Below are 13,144 nucleotides of genomic sequence, written 5' to 3' on the forward strand. Positions count from 1 at the left end.
AAGTTTCCAACACCTCTTTCTCTATCATCTTCTCTATCTCCCTATTATCTTCTCAACCTTCTAGTCCAACCTATAATACCTATTAGAGAAAAAAACTTGAACCCCACAGCACAGGGTTTCAACTAGCCAAACTCTTAAAACCACCCAATACCCACAAATCAACCCTGCAATCAACCAAATCCCAACTTATAGACTGAAAAGAATTAACGTTCTCAACTTGATTCCCAACTCAAAATCTTTTGGGGTTTATTCGTCTCCCTCAAAGAAAAGAAATGTCTTCTCTTTCAGCCAACGGCCTATCTTGATAAGCATCGATATCAATCATTAGTTCATCACATCTAATGTTTCTTCAAGTTCTTTAAGAAATCAACAGCCTTTCGCAATTAAGTTCAGTTTGGCTTGATCATCAGCGAAAGTGACACCAATTTCTAGAATTCCAATTTTCCAAACCTAAAGTTCCCACTGATCTCATCAGGTCGGTCTTCTAGGCTTCTAGCACAACTTGGGTTTATCGGCAAGGAAGATTGATGAGGTGAAAAAGGCAATATTGTGAACACCAAATTACATACAAGGGCTAGAATCGCCCTGGAAAATACTTCATGGCTTAACTATCTTTGGGTCTTTGAATAGCTACAGAGGCTTGACTGTCATCCGCATTGCTAGCTGAGCATATGAAAAACTGAAGATAAAAAGACAAATGAAAGAAAGAAAACGACTAGGGGTATTTCTGAAATAAAAATTAAAAGATCGAGAGTGTGGTTTGCGAAATGTAGAGTGCAAATTTCACTCTCCTTATAAAATTACATGATCACTGTGCAGCTAAAAGTTAAACAATAAAATTAAATTAAAACTAGCCAGCTAGTACACAGCTCAAGGAAGACTCAAAAACCACCCGCCTAGTAAGTCATAATTTGGTAAAGGGAAATGATAAAAAAAAAACCTAGTACTCTAGTAGCAATTCCTTAGGTGACACATGGTTGATCGAGAAAAATATCAATCATGACAGGTGAGTTTTCTTTTCGCTAAGAAATATCATAGCTAGGGGCTGTGTGTGATATTATTATTGGCTGGTGATATATCGAAAGGGACCCTCTACCCATTCCATCATTCCAATAGGCCCTTTTCTGGTGGTTAGTTGCATGCTAGCTACTTCGGGTCACTTTCATTCCGGCTAATCAAACAAACAAACTTATGGCATAGTTCTACACCCAAAATGACTATACCTGTCTAAGACGTACATGACTTCGTTTCTGTATTTAGCTCTCCGAATAAATACATGTGCACTTGGGAGGCAAAGGAAATTTGTCTTCAAAATGTCATACGCAACGCCTTTTGTAAACTCTTGTGAAGATAAGATTAATTCATTGTTTTGTATCTTGGTAAAATAGAAGCAACCAAAACAATATCTTGCAAGAAGAGATGTATACATGCTACCCACCTTTATCTTCTAATTTGAGAGTGTACGAATAGATTTAGTGCGATTTCACTTAAAAAAACAAATTAAGATAATACAATCGTACTGAATAAGTTTCATTAATACGTCAGTTAATTTAATATTCTGTTTAATTATTACAAACATCATTTATAAAACTCGACAATTATTTCGATTCACTTAAAAAAACAAATTAAGATAATACAATCGTACTGAATAAGTTTCATTCATAGGCCAGTTAATTTAATATTCTGTTTAATTATTACAAACATCATTTATAAAACTCGACAATTATTTCGATACACAGAAACCGGTGTCTTTAAAAGATTAATATAACTTTTGCGATCCATTTCATTAAACAAATTTCCACCAACTTAACCACAACGAATCAACCATTGAAATGTCATAAAAAAAAAAAAAAAAATCAACCATTGAAAACTACCATAGTATCCTCCCAAAGCTTTCCAAGAAGAGAAATAGAAAATACTCCACAGACCCGACATGATAATGTTACAGCCACAAAGTACGAGGTCCAACCGGGACACGTGTCCTTCAGTTGATCACAAGTCAACATTCCCGTCAAGCCCAAAAACCCATGAGCCCAAAAATAAAAAATAAAAAATAAAAATTTAAGATGGTACCTCACTGCCTCACGAGCCGCCACGTAACTAGATTCTAGATATCGCCGGGTGGGGCCCACCTGGCAGAAAATCTCCCGCCATACCGAATCACTAGCAGCGCGCTCTTCCCTTACACCTGTCCCCAATACCCCATCAGAGCCGTCCACGTCTCCCCTTGAAAAACCCAAGTCAGTGGTCCTTATAATGGGGTTTTGGCACCCATCGATCGGCCAGTTAAATATGGACGGTTCCGATTTGATACTTTCTTGTACGCTTCTGTTGCTTTTAGTTCGGTTTGTGTTCATCGTTTTAATTTCTCTGTGTTTTTGTCGCTGAGATATTTTCATGCACATTGAAAACAGGTCGCAGTATTGATCTTGGTTTTGGTTTCAGGGTGTTTTTGGAGGATTTATATCCGGTAAATGACGTTTGATTCCGGCGATACGAGGCGGAGCCTTGTTATTGAGAAGAAGAATGATCGCAGCAGAAAGCGAATGAGAGTCCAGCGGCTCAAGTACACGTGTCGGACAAAGATCCGGCTGGACGTTAGCGGCGGCGACCAGGAACGCAGCTCCGGAGATCGTCAAACTGAGAAGGATGCTGGCAATTCTGTGAAGATAGTATCGGTGTCGTTCTCCTCGTCGTTGGAGAACGACAGGGTCCTGTCGAGTTCTGGAGATGAAACGAGGGACGGGAGTAGGAGGAGTAGCTACGGCGTCGTTTCGGTGGCGGGGAGGAGGAGGGAAATGGAAGACGCGGTGAGAGCGGAGGTAGGGTTTGCGGTCGACGGGAAGTTCGACTTTTTCGGGGTGTACGACGGGCATGGTGGGGTGGACGTAGCGAGGGTTTGTCGGGAGAGGTTCCACGAGGTGGTGGCGGAGGCGGTGGAGATGGAGGTGGTGAAGGGAGTGAAGGAGGAGGTTGATTGGGAGAGGGTGATGGAGGGGTGTTTTCGTAAAATGGATGAGGAGGTGAATGGGATCTCAGTAGCCAAGACGGTTGGGTCTACGGCGGTGGCTGCGGTGGTGACGGAGGAGCAGGTTGTGGTGGCCAACTGTGGTGATTGTAGGGCAGTCTTGTCAAGTTCCGGTGGTACTATTGCCTTGGCCTTGTCTAGTGATCATAAGGTAACAATCTAACCTAGTACGTACTCGATCAACATTATTTACTTATAGCTGGATTTTGAATCTAACTGGTACATTGGCCTTGGCAAGCTTGCTGGTAGCCTGGTAGGTTAGTTTATAATAGAACAGTACGTGTGTTATGGTTACCTCTTGGCACCGAACAATTCTTAGGTTCACCCCTAGGGTGAATATGCTCATTCACTATCTCTTGTGATTAACGCATAATAACTTTATAATTTTCTAATCTAACCATTAATATTGTATAATGTAATACAAAGATTAGCTCTGTAAAAAATCAATCAAATTGAAGACTTTTTAGTTATTCATTTCTATGAAATACATGGACGGTTCATTATAATAGTAGTAAGTGTTGTTAGAACTATCCATTTGTTTGATTCAATTAGATAATTAAATGATTTCCAATTCGATCGATTTTTTACCGAGATGATCTTTAAAGGATAATTTAGGATATAGACCGTTGGATTGTAAATTTATTAAGTAAAAATATGTTAATCAACAACGGGGCTGAATATGCTCGTTCACCATAAGGGTGAACCTAAATATTGTCCGAGTTATATAATTAGCCTTGATCTTACGTTGTAATCGATCTATTAATATATAAGGGTTTCAACTTGATGTTAATCAGATTTGTAAACCTAACTGAATATTTGTATGTGCGTTGTCAGCGTTGATATACAATTAATTACTTTCTGTGTCAAATATAATTAGCCTGATAGAGCAGATGAGTTGGAGAGAATTGAAGCTGCGGGTGGAAGGGTGATCAATTGGAATGGAAGCCGTGTTCTAGGGGTGCTTTCCACTTCCAGATCGATAGGTATGAACATATATACCTGCACATTGTAAGGATAATTATAGAGCACACTTTCGGACTTCAATATAAAATTGTTAAATCGTATCATTTGAACTGTCTCATCATTTCAACGCTTCCTAGAGTTGAAGCATTACCATACATGCATTACGCACATTCAATAGCCTTGGCTAGGTAGTCAAGATTATTAAGGGTACCTAAGATCTGTTACTAGCACTGATCATAAGTAATGTTAATCGATTGCGGGTATGTGTAGGTGACCAGTACCTGAGACCATATGTGATATCGAAACCGGAGGTAACGGTGACGAAGCGAACAGAGGAGGATGAATTCCTCGTCCTAGCTAGTGATGGCCTGTGGGATGTTATATCCAATGAGGTTGCATGTCAAGTTGTGAAGAAGGTCCTTCAAGGCAGAATCATGACGAGAAGGATTATTAATCATGATCGTGATCATGTGCTCCTGAATTATGAAAGGCCGCCAAACAGTGCTACTAGTAGTAGAATATCTGAGGCAGCAGCAGTATTGGCTGAGCTAGCTATGGCCCGGGGAAGCAAAGATAACATTAGTGTCATAGTAGTGGACCTTAGAAAATTGCCCAACTAGCCAGCGGTTTTATCTATATATGCTTTCTGATAATCATATTGATTTTTTGTGCCAGTTCTTGTATAGAAGATTCAAAATTGAAGTTGATTTTCAATTAGAAAAACAAGTTGAGCGAAATTGATTTGCAATTGTTCGATCAAAAGGTTGACTACATATATAGGGCATGCAATTTGAGTTCTATCTGTTTTCATTGATTTGCTTAATAGAACAATGTTGATAGTGTATTTATGTCTTGGAACAGAACTATCAATGCCATTGGGGATTGCATGCTGTCTTTGGAGTTTTCAGTATGTCATGTAAGATCGAGTTTTAGATCCTACATGCTCTTTTCCATCATCAATGCAATGCGTTCTTCTTCTTTTTTTGGTCAAGTCGATGCAATGCATTCTTCCTTTTTTTTTTTGGTTGAGTCAATGCAATGCGTTCTTGAAAATATGTGCTTCGCAAACATGGTAACAAATATTATTAAATATGACGCATAACCAAATGGGTTCTTGAGAAATATAAGCTTCACAACGCATGTTTCGATAAAAATCGAAATGACGCGTAAGCATTAAGTAACTATGTATAGTTTGAGTAAAGTAAACTAGTCATGTATATATTATAGACAGAGAGGATCAGAAGCGGACGTCTGCACCTGATGTAACAGTGCGGATGCGGTTCAGGGAGGCTTACGTTGGTGCAGATGGTGGCTCTAGTTCTGTTCTCGCTTGGAGACCACGGACATCCCAGACAGCATCACCATCTAGGTGAAAGCCAACGTGATCGAAGTGTAGGGTCAGCGCTGGAATTTCAATGAAAAATCCAAGCACCTCAATCTCGACTTCGAACTCGTCATGGAGGAGTCCACCGGGAAGAAGAATCTCAAGATGGAGGCCTGGTTTGGCACGAGCAAGATCAGCTCCACCATCTGCGCAGCCTCAAGTCGTTCTGAGCAGCGTTCGCACTTTTACATCTTTGCGGACGTCTGCCTCTGATCCGGCCTGATATACGGAGCCGTTCAGAAGAGGATGTTAGCATAGATGCAAAAGTACGGATGTCCTTCCTCAAGCCTCGATCAGGTAGTGATGGCGGCTCTGAGGTTGCTAGTGCCAAACCAGGCCTCGATGTCGAGTCTTTGCTTGCCGCCAGAGGAGGAGCCACGTTGGGGCCTCAGTTAGATATTCATTATATATGATTTTGGTTTCATATTTACATGAAAAGCTATTGTGATGCAGTGGTGGAGGTATTCGAGTACTTGAGCTTAGTCCCAGGTTCGAGTGGTACCAGCCTCAATATGTTAACTTTTTTTTTTTTTTTTAATTTCTTCCTTTTTATAACATTAGTACCATTCTAGCTTGTTGAATGTTTGATTAATAAATTATGTAATTTAAAAAAATATATTAACCTTTCTAATTTTTTATTTTTATTAAAATTTTAATATATTCTCAGGTTTTTATATTTTTTTATTCGAGTGCCCCAGTAGAGATCAATTTCTGGCTCCGCCACTGCTTGCCGTTGGAGTTGTCTATGAAGAGTTCGAAGTCGACCTTGTTGGGCTTCCATGGTTTCGGGCGACCTCACCGGGCACACCTTCGATTCTGATCAGCTGAGCCTTCGTCTTGATGGTGACGCCGTCTGAGATGTCTAGGGTGTTCATCCGGAAACTGCAGCGCCTAAAATCCTTGCTTGAGATATAATTATAATTTACGTCCTCACACATCTTATCCGACCTATATATATATATATATATAATTATATCTGTGCGGATGTCCACTTCTGATCCGGCCAATACATATATAATTATATATATATATATATATATATATATATGTAATTATATATGTACATGTTCAATTGAAGAATTTACGGTCACCGACATTTTGGTAATATATATGTAGATAGAAGGATGTCATGTTTTTCTTTTTTGTCTGAGACTGACAGGAGTCACAAGTGCTGTTGGCTTATAGGGATACATTCATATAGGGAGGGCACTTGCATTATTTTCTCGTGTGCAAATATATATAGTTGTAGATTAACTTCTTCACCTAAACCGTACCTCTTTGCATGTGTTATGTGTAGAGAACAAACAAAGAAAGGGCGGCCTACTTGGAGGTCCAATTAAGAGGATGGTCCATATAATTTCTCAACCACAATATTAATTTTTTGACAAAGCTGGTATTCCCGGGGCCATCGTACGTGAAGGACGAAGTTTTATTTTCATATTTTCTACTTGATTTAATAGGAAAAAAAGATTATCTTAGGAGAGTGGAGGTTTTAAAGGTTGATCATCTACGTTGTGAAAAAAATATACATTAAGATCAAATACGTTCATTTTTAAAATAGTTAAAATGAGACTTGAAAATGTATTTACTATTTAGTTAAATAAATGATTTATCAAATATTTAAGTTTGATAGGCACTTGGAATTACTCCTTTTACTTTCTTTACGATTCCATTGAACCTGCACCTACTTTTTTAAGCGCATGCTTCTTGCTTGTTTAATGTTCTATCCTTCTTACAGTTGAAGCCTTATTGTATGAAGAAAAATGGGGTTTTATGGCATTTTATTATTGCTTGCCAGTGCCAAAGTACCCTTTTTATTCTTGGCATCACATATCATCTTCCACACTCATTTAAATATTGAGACACGTGTAACTTCATTATTTATAAGAAGGAATTTTGTTGATTATGACTTGCATTAGCCAAAAGCAATTAGCCTTCCGACTATCTTTACATTTCGAACTGGGCTGGTCACTAGAATTAGCCAAAAATTATTCTCTTCTTTGTAAGTATACTAATTGTTCCTGTACTTACAGCTAATTATTCCCTCCTATACTACTGTCCACAACTAACACGTAAAGTACGCTTATCTTTTAAATTCAATTCAATGAAGGAAATTATTTCAAGTGATTAATCAAAGTCTTAACTAATTTTGGGGGCTATAATTCAACGCGGATCACACACATGCACCTTGGCCCTGGATCACGACAGCCTTTGTTCTCTTTTCCTTTTGAATATGATGCATGGCTTTTTCAGATTCTTATGACACGTTTTATTATGACAGGCTCATCTTTTTCCCTTTGCCAATGAAAAATCAAGCTTAATTTCATTTTGGTTGAACTAGAAGCGGAAAATGATGACGATCTAGCCTATTTAATTTGGTTGAAAATTGACAAGGACATTTATCAAAAACCTCTTGATCCATCATCCATCAATCACATCTTATGAATAAATTGTATGTCTTAATCTGTATTGATATGTGAAGAAACGTTAATTTAATTTGAATTATTTGATTAGATTTGTTGATAATAATGTGTATTTAATGCGGAATTCTAAATGGATATATAAATTAAAAAAATCAACAAAAATAATAATAAAATGAAAAAGTCAAAAAATTAACACCGGCCAGCGGCCGCACCACTAATGTAGTATCTTTCCACCTCAAAAGAATAGTTCTTATCAAAGTTAAAAGCATATCATGTTATCGCAGATTGCTTTCATAACACCAAAAGAAGAAAAGTATGCTTAGATGTTCTTTGTTCCAACCATTCGATGTTTGATAAGAAACAGAAACCATATCCGGTCCATATCCGGTTTCTGCTCAACAGGTTTGAAAGCTATTATTGGGGAAGAGGTCCGATGAGCCTGCAGTGACTATGTGGTTGATAGCATTTCATTGGGCAAATGCTGGGGCTGGGGCTGGGGCCACGAAAATGATGAACGAACTCACCAAACGAAAGCATTTCAGATAAAAAGCTAAATGCAGTGGTTCTCTTTGAATCGAGATCCACTGTTAAAGAAAACAGATCAACAATACGTACTAAAAGCATGCATCACATTGTTTATTTATGTCGCTGATTGATACAGACGTCCATTAATTTGTGGGGTAGAAAATATATATCGATTATTTTCTATCTCTCCGGTCTATGTTCTAGCTATTTAGGGCAATGAAAGAATCCAAATTTCTATTTATTGGTCTGAGAATGAATTTGAATTTGAAATCTCATCTAGTAATTTAGCAGAGACATAATCAAAAACATTCAAACACATTAGAGTAGTGTCCCGCTTGAAGATTATTCGATACATCTCATTTAGGAGTCATTGAACGAAACGGAGTTGCAGCCTGAAGTGCAAACATGACCAGATCATATAAGGAAAACGATGATCGATCGGAGAACATAAGGCCATAAGAGCAAGTTCACCTGTTGGGTCACCGAGTCACCTACTATTCACTGCTTTTTAGTGTATATTTTCATTCTCTGGGTCACGAAATACACTGTGCTTGTGACTCAGATGGTGAAATTAACACTAAAAAGCAGTGAATAGTGGGTGACATGGTGACCTAATGGGTGAACTTGCTCTAAGGGCACCGACATCCTTGACCATGTCCAAAGTGTAGTTAGTTGTGGGATTGCCTTTGTGGATCGATCATAAAAGTTGATTTCAATGTCCACGACGAGAGGTATGTACGTGTTGAACAGAAGTTGGATATTGTTGTAAATGAACCACAACCTCATTACCCCCAACTCAAAGGTCAATTAGCCAACACAACGAGTACTATTTGTTTGTCTATTTTTTGTAATAAATACGGCATCAATGATTATCCACTATTTCATCTAATAAGGATGATAACATTTATATTTAAGGATAATGACTATTTACACAATTTTAGGATAAAAATTGCCCACTTACCCAAACACTTTAAGAGATCATTTCCCTAATACCCAATTAATTATTTTTTATTCATTTTTATTTATTTTTGGGACATTTTTGCCCTCTCATTCTTTGTCACTTAGAGAGATAAGTCATTGGAGACCTTGCCGGACTCCGGTGACCAATGGCCGGCCGCGGACTTCGGTGACCGGAATCCGGCGACCGGTGATAGGAATCCATATACCGGACTGGTGACTGGAATCCCGATACCGGACTGGTGACCAGATTCCAGCGTCTGAATTTATTGCTCCCTAATAATACCCAATAACCATATTGTTGCCCCCCCCCCCCCCCCATAACAAGTTCATTGGGGATCAATAATTAGTGAAAAATGAAGATGTTTTTAATTTTGAATGTTTTTGTAGGTTTATCCAAATAAATAATCTTATTATTGCCCCAAAAAATATTTTATTGCCCTCCAGTAATATTATTATTACCTCCCGATAATCTTATTATTGCCCCTAGACAACAGCTTCTGCTCCTCCGGATGCAGCCCCGTCTTCTTTGAAACAAGTCCCTTCAATTCCCCAATCAATCATCAAAAATCTAATTTCATTTATTAGATATTAATGCTCAATTTCTTTTTTGTCCTTTTGGGCCTTGCCCCTGTGTTACGAAAAAAAAGGAGGCCTTGCCCATTGTCGTCTGCCTGGTTTCTCCAAAACCAAAGTAGAATCCGGTCATCGAACCAAAACCCAGAGACAAGTTTTGGTCAATCAATAGAGTGAAGAAAAAAAAGACAAAAAAAATAAATAAAAAACAAATTCTGAATATAGAATCTGGGTTTCACTTTCAAATCTCATCGAACCCAAAATGGTATTCAATTCCGGATTGAATTAGACGGAGGTGAGAAGACGTGGTGACCGACCGATCATGATGCCGCCCGCGTGGACGTCGCCGCCGCCATGTCATCCAACATCATGATGCCGGATTAAATCATGATCGAGGAAGGGTCGAGGGGAATTAAAGCAGGACCCGGCCAAGACTGCTCGCTTCTCACGTCGTCGTCGTCATCACCGCCAAGACTGCTGCTGTTTACGGGTCCGAACAAGATCTCTGTCCTCGTCGGAAAGTGATTGGAGAGGGGAGGGTAGGTGGGGATAGAGAGAGAGAGAGAGAGAGAGAGAGAGAGAGAGAGAGAGAGAGAGAGAGAGAGAGAGAGAGAGAGAGAGAGAGAGAGAGAGAGAGAGAGAGAGAGAGAGAGATGTCACTTGAGTTTAAATTCGGTAAATGGGAGTAAAAAACTTTTAGTGGAGTAAGTGGACAATTTTTAGGTTAAAATTGGGTAAGTGGTCACGGCCCTTTATATTTATTCCTTTAAAAAAAGAAAGAAAAGAGAACTGCAGGAGGGGGATATGAAGCCAAAACTCCTAGGGATGTTTGCCTCAAAATCGTCTCGGCCGAAAATGAGGGCCGAGGGACCTGTGGTTGAATCGTCCTTCTGAAATTGCGCGGGCGTGCCAACTCGCGGCCGAATGGCCGAGTGAGATTCAGATCTGATTTGCGCTTGTATCTGACTTCTTATCAAATGACTGTAGGCCGAGGAAGGAACTCTCTCGGCTGTTAGGTTCTAATGCCTCTGTTGCAAGGACTTCGGTTAGGCGTCAATCCTGACCGGGATCTTCTATCACGTTCACTTCTTGGGTAAAATCAAAGGTTCGGGTGAAAAGCAAGAGATATGAAGGTACTCACAAATCACGGTGAAGTGGACTCGGTTGTCAAAGCGTTGTGAGATTATGTGTGTGTGAACAGCGAATCGCATCGACCCAATCCAGACTGGCCGAAAGAGATCAATGGATGATAATTCTACGTTACGAACTACTCCTAAGTGCGAAAAGTAAAGTGCATATAAAGTAAATGAACAAGAAATTAAAGTACTGAATTGAAATAGAAAAACTAGAAGTGAAAACAAGTTATGAAAGTTGAATCGAAGGTAAAGTACCTATGAGATAGCAAGAGAAAAGTTTGAGAGTAAAAGTTGTATATTGATTTGTTTGTGTGGTGTAGGACCTTTTACAATGAGTTTAAAGCTCCTATATATACAAATCAAAACCTAGTCTAACTTGCTCTCTAAGACGTGGAATTCAAGTAGGATTCATCTTCCTTTTTCGGTTGATTCATCCATAAATGTTATGATTCGGCTGATATCTGGAATCTTCACAATTGAAATCCTTAATTGATTTGAACTTTTTTCTTGTGAGGATTCCTTCATTGAACGGACTCCTCGGCCGATGTTTGTCACTTAGGCTTGGCCGAGCATATCTAAGCTCATTCTCGGCCCATTTGCGTAGTCACTCATTTGAACTTGGATTTTCCAACCATGTAACCGTGTGATCCACTTTCATCATCTTTTGGGTTGTTCGACCCAAAATCTCAAACCTCGACCGAGTGATTGAACGATATCTTTATCTCAGACTCAAAACTCTAATCTCGGTCAAGTGACCGAACAACGCTCAGTCATACGACTCAAAACTATAATCTCGATTGAGTGACCGAGAAACCCTGATTTCAGTCAATACCTTAATTTCGGCCATATGACCTAAATTCTATATTCTCGGTCGACCTAATGCTTATTTGACTAATTTCCTCATCTCAGCTGAATGGCCAATTAATTTCATTCTCGGCCGAATGATCGAGTGACTTCATTCTTGGCCCTTACATAATCTCAGCCAAAATTCTCTCTCATCCAACAGCGAGAGCTTAGTAGGACGTCGTGCAAGAAACAGGTGCAAACAAGGGAAAAAGAAAAAATGAAATTCAAAAGGTATAACCAATTGAATCAAAGGTTAACACACACAATTTGTGTCCGGTTATGGGTAGGACAGGGATATCACGAACTAGTTGGACAGTGTTTGACCTTTGATTTTTTTTTTTTTTTTGGGCTAAATACTAGTTAGTACCCTGTGGTTTAGGTCCAAAATCAATTCAGTCCCTGGGCTTCTAATTTCATCAAAAACACCCCTGCACTTTAAATTTTGATCTAATAGATCCAATTCGTTAATATTCTGTTATGGGTTCAAGTTATAGTTGGATTATTTGTTGAAAAACTATTTATTTTTATTAGTAGGACTCACTCCTAAATTGACTATGCAGACCACCTCGACACCACATCATAAAACATAGGCTATATATGAGCCACATTAACAAGTTAAATAACTCAATTGTCAAAAAACTAACAAATTGGACATATTAGATCAAAATTGAAAGTGCAGGGGTGTTTTTGATGAAATTATAAATTCAGAGACTGAATTGATTTTGGACCTAAACCACAGGGTAGTAATTTGTATTTAGCCCTTTTTTTTTTGAGTCTTTGGCAGAGCCTGAATAAGACTTTCATCTTCTAAGGTTGCGTCACCCTCATCTTACCAAGAGCTTAAAAAATTGATGTCAGACCAAACATAAACAGTCTGCCCAATAGATTCTTCATTTATCAAATCACCCCAACAAAACTTAGTTAGAACATTATGTCGTGAAGAACTTATTGGAGTTGGACTTGTTGCCTGTTTCAACATGTCCTAATCTTGTTGCCTGTTTCAACATGTCCTAATCTACCAACATTAGTCACATTTGAGCTCTGAACTTGTATGCCAGGTTGATCATCATTCAAAACCAAATTTGCATTAGATTCATCTCCTTCACTACAAGAGTTTGCATCAATCTTCTTCACTTGATCCATTTCACGCTTTGCTGAAAGAACTTGAAAAGAATTAGACAAAGGAACTAGAGAGACATGTTGTTGCCAGATTTCAACAGGCGGACTACGTGCATTAGGTGTTTTCAAGAACACCCATGACACATGGACTATGCTGACCTTCAATGTGACTGTCCACAAGAAACAT

The 13,144-nt window shown here is 38.8% G+C and overlaps 1 protein-coding gene across 2 annotated transcripts; it reads left to right on the forward strand.

Annotated features, from left to right (window-relative positions):
• The first annotated feature begins 2,210 nt into the window (after positions 1–2,210).
• Positions 2,211–4,843, forward strand: LOC112183508 (probable protein phosphatase 2C 8). 2 transcript variants are annotated; one of them, XM_024321895.2, is made up of 4 exons: positions 2,211–2,320; positions 2,446–3,179; positions 3,906–4,011; positions 4,262–4,843. In XM_024321895.2, exons 2-4 carry the CDS (start codon positions 2,475–2,477, stop codon positions 4,609–4,611), a joined length of 1,161 nt encoding a protein of 386 aa, XP_024177663.1. In that variant the 5' UTR covers positions 2,211–2,320; positions 2,446–2,474; the 3' UTR covers positions 4,612–4,843. The 2 variants fall into 2 exon arrangements, with proteins under 2 accessions (XP_024177663.1, XP_024177670.1); XM_024321902.2 differs by having other exon boundaries at positions 2,283–2,345.
• Positions 4,844–13,144: the final 8,301 nt, after the last annotated feature.

Source organism: Rosa chinensis, chromosome 1 (genome assembly GCF_002994745.2).
Source record: "Rosa chinensis cultivar Old Blush chromosome 1, RchiOBHm-V2, whole genome shotgun sequence".
NCBI lineage: Eukaryota > Viridiplantae > Streptophyta > Magnoliopsida > Rosales > Rosaceae > Rosa > Rosa chinensis.

Coding starts and splice junctions, on each gene's coding strand:
- LOC112183508 (XM_024321895.2), top strand. CDS start 2,475: ATGACGTTTGATTCCGGCGATACGAGGCGGAGCCTTGTTATTGAGAAG. Junction 3,180..3,905: donor CCTTGTCTAGTGATCATAAG/GTAACAATCTAA, acceptor AAATATAATTAG/CCTGATAGAGCAGATGAGTT. Junction 4,012..4,261: donor TTCCACTTCCAGATCGATAG/GTATGAACATAT, acceptor GGGTATGTGTAG/GTGACCAGTACCTGAGACCA.